This window comes from Misgurnus anguillicaudatus, chromosome 23 (assembly GCF_027580225.2).
Source record: "Misgurnus anguillicaudatus chromosome 23, ASM2758022v2, whole genome shotgun sequence".
NCBI lineage: Eukaryota > Metazoa > Chordata > Actinopteri > Cypriniformes > Cobitidae > Misgurnus > Misgurnus anguillicaudatus.
Genome location: NC_073359.2, coordinates 14,109,563 through 14,129,614, shown reverse-complemented (window position 1 = coordinate 14,129,614; position 20,052 = coordinate 14,109,563). Strand labels below are relative to the sequence as shown.

General features: G+C 37.7%; 1 protein-coding gene across 2 annotated transcripts in view; it reads right to left on the bottom strand.

Annotated features, from left to right (window-relative positions):
* atp11b (ATPase phospholipid transporting 11B) overlaps window positions 1-19,564 on the bottom strand; it is a 53,884-nt gene extending 34,320 nt beyond the window's left edge. For both annotated transcript variants that reach the window (XM_073861626.1, XM_073861625.1), the window contains exons 1-10: window positions 19,295-19,564; window positions 8,285-8,401; window positions 8,026-8,113; window positions 5,696-5,778; window positions 5,477-5,584; window positions 4,612-4,740; window positions 3,964-4,067; window positions 3,705-3,752; window positions 3,472-3,536; window positions 2,347-2,428 (exon numbers count right to left, since the gene is read on the bottom strand). In XM_073861626.1, coding sequence (XP_073717727.1) covers window positions 2,347-2,428; window positions 3,472-3,536; window positions 3,705-3,752; window positions 3,964-4,067; window positions 4,612-4,740; window positions 5,477-5,584; window positions 5,696-5,778; window positions 8,026-8,113; window positions 8,285-8,401; window positions 19,295-19,321 — 851 coding nt within the window. In that variant the 5' untranslated portion in view covers window positions 19,322-19,564. The remainder of the gene's footprint in view (window positions 1-2,346; window positions 2,429-3,471; window positions 3,537-3,704; window positions 3,753-3,963; window positions 4,068-4,611; window positions 4,741-5,476; window positions 5,585-5,695; window positions 5,779-8,025; window positions 8,114-8,284; window positions 8,402-19,294) is intronic.
* Window positions 19,565-20,052: the final 488 nt, after the last annotated feature.

The following is a 20,052-nucleotide window of genomic DNA, read 5'->3' as shown; positions in this document are numbered from 1 at the left end:
TTGCATAGTGTGTAGCCTACATAACCGAACTGAACAACTAGTAGTTAATAAAGTGTTTAAACGTGCATCATGGACATGACAGGTCTCTCTTCTGAAGAAATAAATAATTTCAAGGGGGAAAAGTCTTCTGTATGTGCGGTACAGAGAATGACAGAGGCACAAGCGTTTGCTACTCAGTGTTGCCACATCTTGCACTAAAAAAAACAGCGAACAAGAAAAATCCAATAATAAACCAAAATAAATCCAAACGCTTTACCTCAAAGATCAAAATATTGGGACTGGCACCTTCACATTTTAACAACACCAAAAACTTGATCGCTTCATGAGCCAAAAGCCATAAACGGTTAAGCGCTAAAATGGTATGCGAGTACAAAAAAGACGAGAACCTGGCAACACTTCACAAATGCGTACAATACACAACGACACGACGGAGGTTTATTGCAAAACATAATGCTGTTAAATTATTTTCATCAAAGCTGTGAGGGATAAGCACGTGAGACGGCAGACCGTTGCTATGGTTATCTCCGTGCCAATCATCACATTTTCACATTTAAATGCGGTTGTCACTCCTGAAACTTTGCAGTGTGTACAAGACCACAATGTGTGGAACTCCAGCTAAACAGTCACGTCCTAACACTTACTTTACATCGGCCACCACAAGCTATTTGTCTGCAACACGACAAGAGGTCATAACGGAGAAATTAATATCATTCATTTGTAAGGACATGAGACCGATCAGTGTCCTGGATGGAGCAGGCTTCAGGGAGTTTTGTCAAGCAATGTAACCGAGGTACCATATCACTTTGATGTCTCTTGATTTACTTGTTTTGTTTATGTAATATATGTTGCCAAATATGTTTAAACTTAAATAGACTACCTATAGAAGTAGTTATGTCTCTTTATATTAATTTGTCCTGTTATTGACGTAATGCGTCATTAAACGTCGTTAACGTCGTTGAAAAAAAAATGGGCAACCAGATTTTCGAATAGTTCGAATATTCGTGGGTTTTTTAGTGAGAATATTCGAACGTCATTTTTGAGCAATTTTGACAGCCCTAGTGTAAACGCGCATGTGGTCACAAAACACTGTCTACTCTCCGCCTATTGATCTAATGTGTAATGTATCAAGCACAATGTTTTGAAGGTGGGGTGCATGATGTTTCATAAATGCTTTAGAAAATAAACTTGTAGCCAATTAGCAGAAAGGGGCGTGTCTTCTCATTATGCGGTGGAGGGAGTGTTCAGTGCGCAAGTCTGACCTTAGCTGAAACTGAGCGATTGAAAGATTGACAGATCTGCCTAAGACACCAAGGTTGCATTTTCCCTTCTCGATAGGTGAGCAAAGTTGGTTTTGCTTTGTTTCACAGAACTAATATATGCTGTCTTTTGCACATTATGCTTATGTGTCATGTTTGCTTGTTTGTTTATCTGCAATCGTATTGTTCTTCCCAACAGCTATGATGAAGACATTTATTTCCACACCCTATAAGCCTTGTGCGTCTAAACCTCCTCCAAACTATTTGGATTAGGGGTGTGTTTGTTTAGGTGATTATTAATGTCAACATTGGCTTCCAGAGATCGTGCACCCCGCCTTTAACATGACTTCTAGTGTGAACACACAATGTACAGCACTATCTTTAAGCTTTTATTTTTAAAACTTATACATGTACAAAACTGTGTTCAGCACAAGGAGCGACTCGGACATTATATTACTTTTGTGTTTCTGTTTATTTAAACCCATAATTTCTCGTTTTTGTGTTTAAACGAAACCAGACAGACTCGCCCACAGACCACCCCCTCAGTAATCAGGACACGAAGCAGTCGAAAGTGGACAAAAGAAATGGATTAAAATACCAGGTGTAAACGTGAATGTGTCTCTTGTGTCTCTCTTGATCCGGTCAACCAAAACGCATCCTAATACAAGGTATAAACAGCTGTCTCTGATATAACAACTTTCACACACTCGCAAAATAAAAAATTAAAGACGTGGAGATCAGCCGCTTTAGTTTTATTAACAAAAGCCTAAAATATATCGATATACACTGTGTGTTCGCACTAGAAGTCAGAAACAATGTAAACGATTGTGCTCAATTCCTCAGATTAGATAAATAGGCGGTCTTGTGTGGCTGTTCGAACACATTCAACCACATGTGCATTTACACCACAAAAGCAATCCGGTCGACTACCTCTGAATGTGGTCAAAAGTGGACGGGCTCAAAACGTTTCAAACACTGTTTACACCTGTCTTTAGCATCGTCCACTTGTGATCTGATCGATGAAAACACATCTTAATACAAAGTGTAAACATCCCGCAACTGGACATAACAAATGTGATGAAATACAAACTTTTCTACTGCTGAGCGCTTCTGGGACTTGCACTTGTAGTTCAGAGCCATCTTGGCCTCCATGCCAGTATACACTGCCACACCTGCATGACAAGATGTTAGTATCTTTGGCTTGATTTTCAGTAAATTAAATTTATAGAACTGTTTCTAAAAACATTATAAATGTTAAAATTGTATTGCTCAAACACTGTGAACTGTGTAGTAGTAAATTGTAGAGTTACACCGTTAACCAGTTTTCTACATTTCTGAGTTCACTTTCACTTTCGCACTGGAGCCACCAAGCACGGCCCCGCCCCTAACACATTTGTGAGCATCCAATTAGGTTGCAGCGGTATTTGAAAGTTAAAAAGGTGACGTCAGATTTTACCCATGAGTGGCCTTCGTTTCAGTGCCGACAGCAGACAAGATTTTCTTGTTTTTCAAGTTTTTAATAACGTATATTTACTTGGCAGTTTTTTATCGTTCAAATTTGGCTGGGTGGTTATTAACACATTTTTATGTGATGTGACAAACTGAGAACATTGGACTTTACAAAGACTTTAACTATTATTGTAACTACTATGAAAATTATTCATGGTTTGGTGAGCAACCTTGGAAGAATTTGTTGATTAGTTTTTGTACACTGAATGAAAATGTCCAAATGAACTAAACCTTGAAACACTAACAGCAGTGACTAACGATATGATAGGAGAAACAAAGAGCAGATGCACAGCATCCAATTGCAGAAAAAAAATGTAGCAAAAAGGCAGTGAAAAATAAAGTTAAATAAATAATAAATAAACAATAGTTAGCAGATAAATAATCTAAAAGAGTACAGGTTCTAACTTGTTTATTTAACAAGTGTAATGTCAGAATAATCTAAAAATAATTTTAATAATTATTTTTCTTTTTTTCCCATGGCAGTATTTTTCCACATTTAAAGCTTCTAGGTATATTTATATACTTTTGTTAAAATCTAAGCAATAATAATAATACAGCTATTAATACAGCTAAAATTGTCATTCCAGATAATCAGTTTGTCCTGTTCTACATTATATCATACTCGCTATTATATCACACTGAATATTCAGCTTTACTCAAAAATCACAAAAAAACTAATGTTCATGTTTCTTTGATTTTTTTTTACCAAAAATTTCTTTGGTGTTTTTTAATCTTGCTCCTCGAAGCAGGAGGTTCTCGGGTCCTAAAGGTCTGAAAAATATAAAATAAGTATATTTCAAATCCCAAACCCTCCTACTAAATTAACCCCCAATAAACAAAACAAAAAATGAAAACACTTCATATTTTATATAAATTACCTTATATAAATGTAATTTAAATGGAAAGTTTTCTAAATCTCAGATATGAAGCCGGTCTTACCTGACTATCTCCTCTCCTTGTTGAGTTACTGTTATTCTTCCAACAAACCTGACAGAGAGAGAGCATAATAAAGTGCCACCAATATTTTAAATGTATGACAGGAAAGACTCAAACTTTTACAGTTCACAAAAAAACTTTTGAAAACTGACATAAAAAGAAATAATACAGGCCTATACTAATAAAAAAGTGCGCAATCTTAATATATCTAAATATAATTTGTAGCTATTGTAGCTATAGTTGCTGGTTTGTAGGGAAATACCTGTACAAGTCAGCTTCCGGCTGCTGGCACTCTATTACTGCCTGCAGAGACTCCAGCCGGGACACCGTCTGCGACACAGCTGTTTCTGGCACTGCAAAGTGCGTCTTCACATCAGATTAGATAACAGTTTAAAACTACTGCATAATTCTACTACTATAGAAAATGTATTTCTATTTAATTTTATTTCTATAGTTTTATAGTTTGTCTTCTAAAATTGCAAAAAGACTATTTTAGAAATAATTCTTGCAAAAATGACCTACACTACAGTCCTTTTGACAAATTTATTCATGTCTACAAACTGTATCTACATAATGGAAGAAATTAAATTTCAAGGTAATGTCAATATGCCCCAGTGAGCAAGTCAGTGGTGAGTCAGCGGTCTGACAAAAAACCAAAACTCCAAGAGGTGACGTGATGGAGCAAAAACCTTAGGAGAAACTGACTCAACAAGATGGGGTTCTCTTCTGTATATTCTTTATAGCATAATGTTTTTGATAATTTTATGACACATGTTTTAAATATTAACTAAGCTAAATTTAATCAACTAAAGTATGAAAATCTTTCATATTATATTGTCTACTTTGACAACACTGTTACATAGGGGTAACAATGTTAAGAACATTATCATAAGCAGATGAAAACAAAGACCTTCAGGTTAGTCTCTCCGTCAAGGCTGGCAGTGGTAATATGGCAAGTCCCCTCTGCACGGTCTGATGATAAGAGTACCAGGTCTGCAGGAAACGTCTCATCTTTGGCTACTCTCACAATATCACCTACCTGCAGACATGAAAACACAGGGCCCACTTCAGAATGTGTCACATAAACTAATGTCCCTTTATGTTGTCATTAAATTAATAATCTTAATGTAATTTGTTACTTTTCAGTAACGTCTGTGAGACTGAAATTTGCCATAAAAATTGCTCATGCTTATAATTTATAAGTTATTTGTACAAATCCTTCTATATACAAAAAAAATTCCCATTTGATGGGAATGAATAGATATTATTGATTTATTACAATAGTGGGACACACTATAAAGTTAAGGTTGTTAAATAAAAGTTCAATAAAAACTACTGAAATGAGTTTGGTGGACATTTTATTCCTAGTTAAGTAAACTCAGCAATCTACTTTTATTAAGTGATTGTTTGAAGCTGGTTCAACAGATTGTTTTAGTAGATAAATTGAAAGACACTGGATATCACTCAGAAAACTGAGTTAGATGAACTGCTTCGCCAAAAAACTTTTATTGGTCAAGCTGACCGAATTGGTTGTGATTGGTCACCCGTCTAGGGCATGTGATGAATGCTCCGCCTCTTACCATAACCGCATGATTTAGCTTCTCAGGTGTGAACAGTAACAATGTAGATACTTTTACCATATCAATTCAATGCATGGAATCAAAACAACAAGTTTGCAAGTTGAGCATAGCAAAAATGTGAAAGGTGCTCAGTGTATAAACCTCACATTTCAAAATGTACAGACCATTTCAAAATTCATGTTAATCAGAACTTACTCTAATATTCTTGGATCGGGTCTGGACTAGACTGCCGCTGCGCACAACATATACAGGGGCTCCATTAACTTCATTGTCAGCATTGTGACGCAGCCAATCTTCATATCCCTGTATATGTGTGTAATAAAAAAATCTTACTGTTTGCCCTGCAATCATACTGGCATAACACTGTTCATATATTTTTGAAAACATAGCAGCATTAACTCGTCATATGCTTACCTGCTTGATGGCAGTTACAGTGATGACAAAAAATAGAGGAAGTCCACTGGTTATAGGGGAAGTGGGAGTGTCTATCATTAACTAAAAAGGAGAGAAAGTATATTTCTGAATAAATACTAGACTACTGAACCATGTACTACAGTTAACTGTCATGATATTTATGACTCCTGACAAATCAAGAAACAATGCTTAATAAAGAAGAACTTAGTAAAAAAACAGTGACCAGTACATTATTCAGAATTTCTTCTTTCATGTCCTACAGATGAAATACAGATCCCACGCTATATTCTAAATACCAAGGGCTTACCCAAGATAAAACAAATATAATTGTTGTGTACAAACATGTTATAAAATTGTACTTGCATTTAAAGTATCTGCAGGTCATTACACACACCAATCCTAATCATAAAGCCTAGAGGATAGTTTGAGGCCAATTTTAATTTTGTGGCGGACTAAGAAATAAATAAATGTATGGGAATATACAACGACACTCTCCTCTCACTTGTATGATGTCACAGCTGTAGGCAGCACAAATATAACGCGACGCCTATAATCCCTCCCACTGCAAAGTGATACTAAACTCAAAGGAAAAGCTAACTACGCCAAAGTGAGGTGAGCTGACCCGACCCAAACTAAACTAAACCGTGGGGTACTATGCAATGGAAAAGCGCCATTATTTTTCGGTAAAACAATCAAATGGGAATGTTTTTGGTAACCTACTAGCTTGTTTTCAGGGGGTGAAAGACTTGTGTTCAGGAGTGTTTGGCAGACAATTTTTTAAAAACTAAATGAGGAAAAAACAGAGGTTGTAGTTTTTGGTCCCAATTCTCACTCAGTGTCCGGGCAAATAAAAGATACCCCCCCTGGCAGTTGCAATCTTTGACAAGGTTAAAAGCCTTGATTTTATCTTGGACTCTGAGCTAAAAATGGACAAACAAAAAAATAGTGTAGTAAAATCTAGCTTCTTTCACTTAAAGCTCTTAGCAAAAACCAAACCATTTTTATCTTCAACAGATTTTGAGAGAGCTATTTCTGCGGTCGTTTTCTGTAAAATTGATTATTGTAATTCACTGTATGCTGGGATTGATAAAAAAACCTCTGGCACACCTGCAAAACATACAAAATGCTGCAGCCAGATTGGTGAAGTCAGCCAAGAAAACAGATCATGTTACACCTTTTTTGAGATCTTTAAATTGGTTACCAGTCCAGTATAGAGTACATTACAAGATCATTGTTATGGTTTTTAAAGCACTACATAATTTGGCACCGCCATATCTTTCATAGTTGTTGCCTGTGTACATCCCGCCCAGGTCATTGAGGTCAGAAATCTCAATCTCCTGGTGACTGTAAGAACAAACTTTAAACGTATAGGAGACAGGGCCCAGTTCCCCGATAACGCTCACTCTTAGCGTGCTAAGAAGTAGAGGTCGACCGATATGGCTTTTTCTCTGGCCGATGCCGATATTTAGACATCAGGGCCGAAGTTTGGCCGATTTTCTATATGTACATAATAATCAAAATGTTCTCATCATTAGCAGATATTTTAAATGTAAAATGTCACTATTTAAGTCAAAGTATTTAAAAAAATTATGACTGGTCTTTCTGAAGAGTTTTACAACCTCCTCTGCACCATGCATTTATCAGACACAGATATTACCTGACACTCTGCTGTCATCATCTTTGATCAGTTTTTTACCATGGCTTTTATTGCTTTGTAGGATTAAATCCTTATTTGGTAGACCTGATAAATTATTTATTCATCATAAAGTTAACATAGTAAATGTCTATGTTTTTTAGTTGAGACTGTTATTTAGGGCAAATCTTTCTGAACACATTTACATTCTCATTTCTGAGGTGCTATAAGTGACTCATTGTGCTGACAGTGACGTCTTGTGGTTTAGTGTTGGGATAGATCTGTTGTTTCAACCGTTCATTCAAACGAATCATTGATTCAAGCAAGAAAGAAAGAAAGAAATGTGCATGCGTGACATATGAGTACAAAATATGTGCAGTTACAAAAATCTGGCAGCGCGCACAACGACCCTTGTGTACCCAAAACACATGTGCCCAAAAGGTACAATGCATTTTATTATGCAAATGCACTGTGTTTAAAAACATCTACACAAAGTGGGACCGAAATACATTAAATACAGGTTTAAGGGTGAGTGCATAATTAGTGCATTTTTTTTGTATATGTAGTATTGCTTTAAATATCTTTTATAGTGATTACATGCATTGAAAGATAGATGAACCATCCTGGAAAACAAAGAAACTCTGTCTCACAATCTGTTGAGGGCTGGAGACAGATAAAGACAAGTCAGGACTTAACTGAACTAAGAAGATAATGAGAAAATAAAAATTGGCTATTCTTCTGAACTGCTCAAACAAATTCTTAGGGACAAAGTTCCATATGGTGTACTACAAAGAGAAAACAAGAGCATGGAGGATTTTACTGTCAAATCCATGGGCAGAGTAGGAAAAGACTTCACACGTGACAGTCAAATGACTCCACATTTACATATGTAGCTCAGTCGACAATGTTTTAACATTCATTCATTGCCTATGATTAGTAATGCTGTAACCTCCTACCTTGGATGAAATGATCCTGTTGTCTGCAAATCTCTGAGGAATATAATGGCCATGATGTGGGAACTTGTTTGCTATGTACACTGTCCTTGTATCACTTTGATGGGGAGGGTCAAAGCCCTGTAAGAAATAAGGAGAGACAGACCAAAGATAACATTTCCATCATGTCATGTAAGCATAATTGTGTGAAAATAAACACCTAAAATTAGGGATGTCCCGATCCGATCACGTGATCGGAAATCGGCCCCGATCACGTGGTTTCAGACTCGATCGGAATCGGACGTTACCTCCCGATCAGGACTCGGATACATATGCAGGGTTTTAAATCCATTAAGGTCTCGCTCTGCTCCGCGCCAGTGTACGCGCTGCGCTGATGCATGTGAACTAAAGAGAAGAGGCTTGTTCGACTTCATGCAGCGCCGCAACAACCGGCAGCCGGATGACGTCTAAGTTCCGCGAGAGCGATTTAAAAGCAAACTCCTCCGTATGATTTCGCGGATCACTCTCGCGGTAGTTTGACGTCACCCGGCTAATTTATAAGATATATTGCTGAATCAGTATGTTGTTTTTCTTGTTAATTGAGTCTGGGTAGCCTATCTTATGCCTAGAATTAGTCAAGGAGGTTGATTCTTATAACTTCCTTCAAAGTTTGATCAATTGTGCATAATGACATGTGCAACAAATGCATATAGGGTGTCAGACTCATAGATTTGCATAATTTAAGTTCAGGTTTTAAAGTTTGGGTCAACATGTGGCACAGCTTTAAAACTGAAACTTATAAAATCCTATCAGAGGTCCAAAATGTCATTGAAACACACCAGTGGCTTTGCTGTCATCAGGATTAAACATGTTACCCCCGAACCCTCCCTCCCAACAGAGCATCCCCAAAAAACAAATCCCAATTTAACCCCTGTACATATACTATATATTCTCATTATTTTTTAACACATCTATAGTTATGCGCTGGCACAGAGTTAGACTCTTTTGACTCCACACAGAAACAGCATTGCGTGCGGCATGACATAAGGAACATCCTGGTTCTGTTTTTTTCGCTCTTATTTTTTCTTTTTTTATGTATTATAGAAGTATCGGATCGGGACTCGGTATCGGCAGATACTCAAAATCAAATGACTCGGACTCGAGGGCAAAAAAACCTGATCGGGACATCCCTACCTAAAATAGAGAGTGGCCATATTACAGAAATTTCTAAGTAAGGTGCCTTGCAGTGGTAGTTGCGAGTTGACGTCATTTTAACTGAAACAGGAAGTCAGTGCATGACATATTGAGTAGCCCATCCCCTTCTCTTTTAATAACAAATAGTGTTTTCATGACACAGCCTGGCAAAGCTGCATTTGACAGCTTGAGAGAGCCACAGAAAATTAAGTCTAACAGATTCCTGATGTAGATCCCATCCCTTATATGAAACTGTTACTCCAGTGATGGGAAATTTATGTTGGTGCACGACAGCAGTGATTGTCTCCTCTTGTCCTCGTCAATACTTTTTAGAATGTCTAGGATGTCTACCCATCTGCCAAATCGATGTTTGATCTCCTTCACAGAGCATGAAAGCATGATTCTGTCAAGAATCTAAATGGGTCAGATAAGTTTTGTTTTTGGCCCAAAATTGCACATATGATCCGTTTTGTGCTATTGTACTGGACCGCAGTACACTGTTGGCACTGCAGCAGCTCACGTGACACCCATGCGAACAGACTTCATTCATCCCAATCCACTGCAACCCCCTATCCACTGCATAATGCACTATGTACCATTAATCATACTAGTCTCAGCCTCAGACGTCATGCGCACAGACCATTGGCCGAACATCTGATGCATACGGCACACTTAACTAGAAACACTTCACCAGATTCCAAAGTCGTCCTCTGAATGGTTCAATTGCACAGGATTTCTAGGAGACATGTTGGTTGCGTTCCATAACAGTCTGCCTGGAAACAACAAAAAGCTGTCTAATTGAAGAAGAAACCTGTCAGTTTTACTAGGGCTGGGCAAAATATTGCATGACATTGCCATGTGCATATCATCAGTAAAGTAAAGTTTCATGATTAGTAGTAAATCACGATCGCCTGCTTTCAGATGAAGTGGATTTTACTTCACAGAGCAGTTGTTCACTGACAGGCTAGGCAACATCGCATTCATAACTGCAAGCAGTGGCGGCAGGTCAGCGGGGGCGCTGGGGAGCTGCACACCTTAAAGTGGGCCAGAGAAGAAAGCAACTTTAACATGTTACCAAAAAGTTAAATATATAGTGCTAATTAATACAACATGAAATCATTTAGTTGTACTAATTCACTGTTAGTCACATTATCAGTTACAAAAAAAAAATTATTGAATGTAAAAACTTAATAAGTCATGGCTATTTTGTACATTGGTTTTGAGGCTGGCTCCAGAAATGCTCTGTTTTGATTGATGCCTATGATTGGATATCGTAATTTCCCGTCATTACGGTGGAAAATTATTTTGAAAACCTTAATGTGTAAAATAAGGAGCCGAACACATACAAGTTCGAGCCACAAAGGTTCTAGAAGTGGCACTAGGGTGCTAGAGATGATACACATAAATGACAATGCGTATGGTGAAGTGGCAACAAATCTTCAAACCCGACGTGACTAAATTACTGTATACAACAGAGTAAGCGCGTATCAGAATCTAAATTGCAGCTGGTAAGTCCTTATCACTTAATTTATATATTTCTAATGTGCTTGTGATGTTGCTTTTATATACACGTAACGTAACATACCTTAGTTACACAATAAAAAGCTTTGTTTGTTGAGTGTTGGACCTTTCAAACGCAACTTGCCTAAATTACCGTAAACAACACAGTAAGCAGCATCAGAATAACACGCTGGTACGTTCTTGTCACTAACTTTGTATATTTCTAACGTTATATTACAGTTATATTACTATTAGAGTGTTGGACCTTTATTAATCGTTTAATGTTTTTAGTAAATTAAAAAAATTTAAAAAATTAGACACGGATGTTACACACAATCAGGACATATCAAGCCATCTCTAATAAAGCAGTAGTGACATGTAGCAACTTACTAAAATGTTTTACTCATAAGATTGCTGTGTCACTGCTGTCAGATCCAATATTATGGTACAACACTGCTTTTTAATCACACTCTTTCTGCAAACCCAGCATCAAGATTTTTACACGTTTGTTGATATTTGTTGTTAGTATTTTGTGATTTGATTTGTTCATATTTGCCTGTTCAGCATAAATTTCACGTTTTATCGCCTCCCCTGTCACTGCGAGAAAAAAAGCATTAGATCATCTGCTTCATGTGATGTTAAACATGTAAAGTAATGCAGAGTCTCTGTTTATCTTTTCTCTTCATTAATGATTATAAACCCACATTATACTCATATTTCAGATTCATAGTACATTTATTTCATACAGTTGACCTCAACAACAGTAAAATTTTCAGCATTTTAGCTAAGCAGCAATGGTGCATCTTTACCTAAAAAAAAGGTTATTTACAGTCCTACATTACTACAGTAAAAGTTTGATTTTGAGTTTGTTTGAGCCCCCCAAATATTTTTTAGCACCAGCCACCACGGATTGCTAGCCTGACTACGTCAGACTTCGTACTTCCGCTAAATTTCATTACGCTTCTGTACTCAGTCTGAGATACCTCCCATTCAAACCGTTTTCCTCCGGTCTCAAAACGACCGTCCAATCAACGAACAGAGGGCGGGCTGAAAGCCGTGACGTAGACGCTAAACGCCGAATCACGGTTGTAGTTTGTTGTGGACATGGAGACACAGAAAGCTATTTGCTCTGTTGTGGAGAACCGGCACTTGCCAACTTAAACCCAAACAAGAAAAGTGTTTGTTAAACATTTGAATGGAGATTATGTTGTTGCCCTACTCCCGACAAGTTTTTGGAAAAGTTTAATTTATCAACTTTACCGATCGTCAGCGAGAAACTGTGTGCAGCACAGCTTGACGTGCACAACGATCGAGAAATCATGGAAGGGAATTATATTGTTCACAGTTAATGGTGGAGGACGCGTGGGCAAGTATTCTTTGGTGACATTCCTGATTAACCAGAAAATAAGGTAGGAAGATTTAATTTACATATGGTTATGGTTGTCTGGTGGAAGAGTTTGAGAGGAGAGAGGGGCTTTCCTCCCGTTAGACGTGAGTGGAAAGCCACCGTAAGGATAGTGTTCAACTAGCTCTGGCCCGATTTACTTTACATAATCTGCAAAAGTCGTTCATAGCCATGTTAACTCTGGTATTTCGCTCGATGGGTTTGTTTTCACATCATACGTGTATTTTACAGCAGAGATTCGATGCGGCTGATCTGGCGCATAAAGCACATCATATCCAAATGTTATGTGTGATTGGCTTACGTTTAGACCAATGATTTTAAACTTCAGATAAGCCCCTCCCACGAGAAGGAAAACGATTGTCAATTATGCCCAGCCAGACTCTGTCTATGAAGCAAAGCAAAATAGCAGAGGATGGTATTACCAGGCTAACGGATTGCAGGTGAAAGGTAACCAATGCTTACCTTACTGTCTTGTCTTTTTGAGAATATGGCCTTTAAAAAGGTTTAATGTATTCTATTAACGGATGTTAATAGTTATGATTAGAGCATGAAGTGTGCACACTGTGCCTTGTTAAAAAGTATTGGTACATAACGTTTTATGCATCTTTAATAAAAATATTTCAGTAAAGAACAAATACATTAATTGTTTGAATGGGCATCGCTTTTGGCCGACTGTACATGTAAGGGGTTTGGATATTTTAAATGCGTCAAAGCACAAATTAAGACATGTTGGACAGTGTCAATCAGGACTTTTCTATCACCTGAAAAGATAGCAGTCCGGCGCTAGTAATGGTGATATACCAATATAGCAATAATACATAAAAGACAAAAGAGTCTTACATCAGATGTAAACAGCCATTTGTGCATCATAAAATTGTGCTTCATTGATTTCTATCATAATTGTTCTGTGACAATCTGGGTGTCTGCAGCCCAAAATAAACACAACATGAATATTAGCTTTGCAAGAAATCTCCAGTTACAAAATTTACAAATAAGTACAAATCTAATTACACAGATGAGCAATGCTCAATGAAGAAGCATTGCATGAATGTGTAAAAAAAACAGAGATGTGGTTCTATACCACCAATTTTTTTACATCTCTCAACTAACCAATTACTTTTAAGAGCAGGTTTGCAGTAGTGTATTCAGACATCTAAAGAAACGACCACAGAAAACAAACCAGATCTAGAAACACTTCCTGAGTAAGACCAAACGCATTAGGACACAGACTGCATTTCTATACAATGTTGTGCAATTTCCATTTACAGAGACATACCAACTACTACACAATTATTATTAACAAAGTATTAACAAAATTAGTAAGTGTGTGTTAAACAACTCGTAGGAAATTCAGTTTTCTACATCAGATGCTTATATTTTTCAGATTGCTAAAACATGCATGCAAAGGGTTAAAACAGTAAGCTATGACATAACATAAATGATTTTATGAACTAAAACCAGACACGTCATTGCTAAACACATTTAGCATTCAACTTTTTACAGACAAATTTTAAATGTTATAAATGAACTGAATAACAGACTTTCTATGTAATGCTAAATAAATGTCTTAACCCTTTTGCTTTATTTTGGATCTGAGCCCTGAAGACTTAATGCTCAATTCAATAAATATCGCATACAATTTAAAATATCACTAATCACCTACAAAGCTTTAAATGGCCTAGTACCCTCATATCTTAGAGAATTACTATCAGAATACAATCCATCACGCACACTACGGTCGCAAAATTCTGGTCTATTGATTATCCCTAGACTATTAAAAATGTCTAGAAGTGGAAGATCCTTTTCCTACTTAGCCCCTAAGCTCTGGAATGATTTATCAACCGATGTCCGAGAATCAGACACAGTCGATCATTTTAAATCTAGACTTAAAACTTAAGACCTGAACCTGCATTAACGACGACAGTGGGGCCTCCAGCCTTAGTCAAACGGGTTGACACGTATGGTTGCGATGTTGCCGTTTTCTCGTGGTCTTGTATGCAATATAGACCCATTTGCCACTGAACCTGCATTAACGACGACAGTGGGGCTTCAGGCCTTGTGACGTTAATGCCAGGTGTAAACAGTGTTCAAAACGTTTTGAGCTCGTCCACTTTCGACCACTTTCAACCACATCCAGAGGTGGTCGAAACCACTTTCGATCGGATCGCTTTAGAGTTGCGGAACGCACATGTGGTTGAATGCGTTCGAACAGCCACACGCGACCGCCTTCTCTCCGCCCATTTATCTAATCTGAGGTATTAAACACAAGTTTTATGTCTTTTTTGACTTCTGGCGTGAACATTCGGTGAACAGCGAATTTTTAGCCTTTCATTGATAAAACTAAGCGGCTGATCTCCGTAGTTTCGTTTTGAAAGCGTGTGAAAGTTGCGCGATCCTATTTCATCAATTGCGCTGAAAATTCAAAGAAAGCTCTTACATACTCATGTACAAAACACTGTGCAGCATGTTTACTTGCTAATATATAATAATAATATTAGTTTGCGTCCATATAAACTCATAACTACTCCCGCTCGGGTTTGAATGACAGCAGAGAGACTCGCCCACCGTCTCACAGACCACCCCCTCATAGTATTCAGCACAGAAGTGGTCAAAAGTGGACAAAAGAGACGGATTTAAATACCAGGTGTAAACGTAATGTGTCTCTCTCGTCCACTTGTGATCCGATCAATGAAAACACATCTTAATACCAAGTGTAAACAGCCCCTTAGTCAAACGGGTCGACAGGTTTCATTTTCTCTTAAAGATCGGAAGGTGACCCTTAATTACCATATATACCTTCGCATTGGGCCCCCAATTTGCTAAATCCTCAACTGTGGATAACATAATTATGCCGCAATAATTAGTCTGTCTGGAACTAAGCTGCTTTAAACCACATCACTGTGTGACACTTGCATTACATGTGACAGCCCCTACGCTAATATGATTTTGTTTTTCTCTCCCTGTCTCGTCCCCACTATTGTGAAAAGCACTATATAAATAAAATTGAATTGAATTGAATAACTTAAAGCTGCAATCCGTAACTTTGGCCTCTCTATCGCCATCTTTGATTGAAATATAGACCTCATCTGGTCCATAGAGTGTAAAAAAAGATGGAAAAACGTCAGTTTGGAGCCAAGGCATGCGCAGAAGGAATCGTCCGTGGAGCCAGAGGCGGAGCCGTGGTATCAAACTTCCGCCCAAACGCTTGCGCGACCAATTCAACCACACCAAACATAACAACACGCCCCGTTTCTATAGCATCAAATAACAAGCTAAAATGAAACTTACCACAATAATGAACACTTGAACATATATCAGCGTGATAACAACTACTTGAAAGGACCAAAACCATCTTTCGGAAACTTTTATTGGAAGTGTAAAAATTTTTTTTATTTAGAGCAGAGTCCCATTCGTTGGAATGGAGAGGGCGGGGTTTATAACTTGTACTGCAGCCAGCCACCAGGGGGCGATCAAAGAGCCAGAGGCTTCACTTTTCAAGACTTATGAGGCACACCCGATCTGGTCACTCAACACCATGTGAAGAAGGCACAACAGCAGCTGTATTTTCTAAGGAGACTGGGGAAGTTTGGCATGTCGCCTAAGATCCTTCACAACCTTTACAGCTGTGTTGTTGAGAGCGTCTTGAGTCTTGACCACCTGCATCACTGTGTGGTATGGCAACACTACTGTCATGGACCGCAAATTTCTGCAGAGAATTGTCAAGACTGCTGAGAACATCCTCAGAACCTCACTGCCCTCTCTGCAGGCCATTTACCAAAATCTCATTTTGCCATATATATATCCAAATATATATATATAGGTATGTTTCTAACTCCGCTGTCACAGCTGACTTTTTGGTTCCGTTCAACGAAACTCAAGATTTCCTCAGGCGGCGCGCGTTAATGTGAAAAATAAAAGCTCTGTTGGTTTGTTGATGGCGAAATTTCTGAGTTTTTATTGTTAACATCACCGGAAGAAGCATAGGTACCTTTTCGTTTTCAGTCACCACCTTTCATGTTTGACTACTGGCCGTGCGAGCTCGCCAAAGTCTGTTGTTTGTAAAATCGTCGTTGTTTTTGCTGAAGTTGAGTAAAGACATTCTTGAAATTGTAAAGACATTTAGTTTAATTGCTAAACTACAAGTGAACGAAATTTTAATAAATTTGAACGACTACCACAGGTGGTTTTACCTCTACTAGGGGTGTCCATGGTTAACCGATTAACCGTTAAAAATTGTTTAACCGAGTGAAACATTTTGCTCGGTTAAGTGGCATCAATGGCGTGCATTGAATTTAGTTGTAATACATTTTTGCACCACCAGAGACCGCCAAAGCGCTCCCAGACATTTGTAATGTCCACAAGTAGTAGCAGTTTTCTAATATGAAGCGGTCAAAGAAAAGCACAGCGTGGGAGCACTTTAAAATCGAGAATGACAGGGCAAAATGCAAGTATTGCAATGCAGTGCTTATATACTTCATGTACAACCTAGGGTTGCTGCGGTGACAGAATTTTCCCACCGGTTAATGCATGCAGACGTGCGCATTTAACTTTCACTTTTGAATTACGCAATTGTTTAAATGCAGCGCTTGCGTAAGCTGCATTAAATCGCGTATGAATTTGCGTGCTTATGAATAAACAGCTGGTTTAATTAAGTGCTTGAGTCAAAGCGCTGCTTGAATGATGGGTTTATTATTTTTCTTGATAAAAATTCAACAAAACTATCTCGCTTATATTAAACATCATATATGTGCATTAAAACAAAAACGAGTAAGCACGCGGCTTCTGCTATCGTCTGGTCATTCAGCTCGCCTCGCAAATGACAGAAATAAATGAAATCTGACACCTGCTGCTTTGTGACGTGACGCGCGTTCAGCTCCGCTGTGAATTCATGCAGCAGACACATTCAGTTATAAGTGTTTGCTCTCTCTAACGAAGCTAAATTATTTAATTACAAGAAAATATAAAAACGACGGTGAAAGACGGTGTCGGGGTGGGCAAGTGATCTAACCGGTGAAAGGCTGAAGCACCGGCAATCACCGTTTCACCGACTATCGCGGCAAACCCAGCCAACACCCGGGCATCATAGAGAGGCGGCCGCGGAGCCTGCGAGTACCTTCGCCCAGCCTACCATCCCCGCGAACGCAAAAGTCAGTGACATACTTAGCTGCTCTGTCCTTACCACTGCGTTTTATTTCTATAAATTAATTTTGTTTTAAATGTGGTCCAACCAGTTATTAAAGGTGTTAATAATTAATAACTACCCCTTTCTCGTGTGTCTGTATCTCTGGGTTGCCTTGCGCATAATATGGTTAACCGAGTATTAACCGCTAAGGGTGTTGGTTAACGGTTAATTAAAAACTTGAAAACGTGCAGCCCTAACCTCTACCAAAATCTGCTTGAATGGTAAAGAATGGGAAGCAGCCATATAGCCATGTAGTAGATGTCTGTATATATAGACTGAATAAAGCGTGTTATTTGGTGTAATTAGTGGTTTGTTTTATTATATATCTGACTTTTCACAAGTAGAATATGTAGCGGATATATCAAACAGCTTATCCTGAAAGATTCAGGTCAATATCTCAAAAATGTAAAAAGTTATAGCAAAAATTTTATAATTTTCATGATTCAGTCACACATTTTCTAGAATTTTAATGGAAAACATGGGACAAAATAAAGTGATGATTTTCGAGTTTCAAATTACCAGTATTTTGTTATTCTTGAACCCATAATATGATCTTGGTCTCATTTAAAAGCTTTTTTCAAGCTCTTTCTATCTGATCAACTACTTTTAGCATTTAACCATTTTAAATTTTTTTAGCAACATACATAATATGTAATATATAATATATATATATAAATATGTATGTATAGGCACTCCTTCGATCTTGACCTAAACGCCACCATCTAGATGACACATTTAAACTCTAAGCAACACTAAGTGTTGTTTAAGCTTCATACTCCCATACTGAGCACATGCGATGAAGTAGCCGGCTCCTCTTCTTTATTGTTTACGGACGTGATGTAATCACGCAAAGATAAATTAGTTTTTTTTTTACTTTTTGCCGGTAAAACCAACCTGGCCACTCAAATTATAAATCATTATTATAAGCTTTCCATTGTAAAATGTTGTAAATTGAGCCAAGGTAAGATACCTTTTTAAGACTTTTTTTCTACATATTCAATAATTGAATTTTGTTCGGATTGCAGCTTTAAACAACATATTCAACTTTAACATATCAAGTTGTTACTTCATGGTCTTTTATTGTCGTAAATCATGTAGACTATTTTGGCTGAAAATTTGTTTTGTGTTATTGTCTTAGTGGATGTAAACCATTTCATAATTCATATGCGTTTTAAAATAGACAACTAAATATTCTTATTGCTGTGCCCCCTACACTTTTTATTGATGTACACAATCCTAGTCTACTGGTGAAAGCAGTAAAACTTGATTGATGCAAGACTGCCATTGTAGATTTCAATAAGCTTCAATAAGTGTCAGGTGTTTATAGAGAGAAACAATAGAAACAAACCGCAACTATCCACAAATAATACGCGAGCTTAAAGCAAACATTACACGCTCTGCTCCAAAACAATAAGACACACACACAAACACACCATAAACGTTCAACGTTGAATAATAAGTAATAAATCATAAATCAACATTTTGGAAATAGCCAGTACCACCAAAAAACATTTTCATCAATATGAAAAATTAAAATCTAAGTTATATAAGTAAAACACTTGACACAAGTAAAACCTTTTCTTGTGGCTCTACTAAATATTTTTAAATAGTTGTAAAGATAATTTAAATAGCTAATGCTAGCCTGGATCTGGAACTAACTGACAAAATATCCATTCAAAACATTTTATTTTCTGTAAGAGGCATGATAAAGGGATCAAATGCAGTTTTGGAGAGAGTGACATCGTTACTGTACCAGCTGCTGTCGGATCCAGCGAATCATCTTGTGTTCTCAGCTTTGTACGTAGTAAGCTAGCTCCTCCTCATCGACACGGCATCAACACAACTGCTGCTCCCGACACGTCTAACTCTCTGCATTACACAAAAAGCGTGTGTACACAAATAAAATTCATTTTCCAAATCACATTATTAAACCCATTGATGTCGAAACACGAAGACGACCGCACACCGACTGCGCTTGACGGAGATGACTTCTTACCAACAACATCCTGGAAGTGACGTCACGTGTGACTCGTGAACTAAGCAGCGGTGGGGGAGTTGTGTTGCACTACTAGCTACAGAAGTTCAATTTCAACCACGTAAATATTGACATTAGGTCACTGAGTTTACCATGAAATCTATTTCAGTTAATTGGAATAGATATCCTGGAAGCATCAGTTCACACAACAAAGCGGAAAATAATTTCATTTACTCTCCCTTTCCAAATCTGCTTTGAGAAACACAGCAAGAAGTTTTGAAGATCTTTTTACACTTAATAGTAACCAGTAGCTACTGTCAGATCAAAGGCTGTCATCTGAGCAAAAGTTGTTATTCACTGAAAATCATCTTCCCTGCAGTTCTCAGATCTTTGTTTTGGTGCCCTGTCATACTTGACGTTAGTAGCATAGACAATAATTTGTGGGGTCACAGGTTTGAATTAAGTAAGGTGTTTTGGGGTTTGGTTTAAACGTCGTCATTTCTTGCTTCTGCATGAACACAAACCTAGTGTTATTT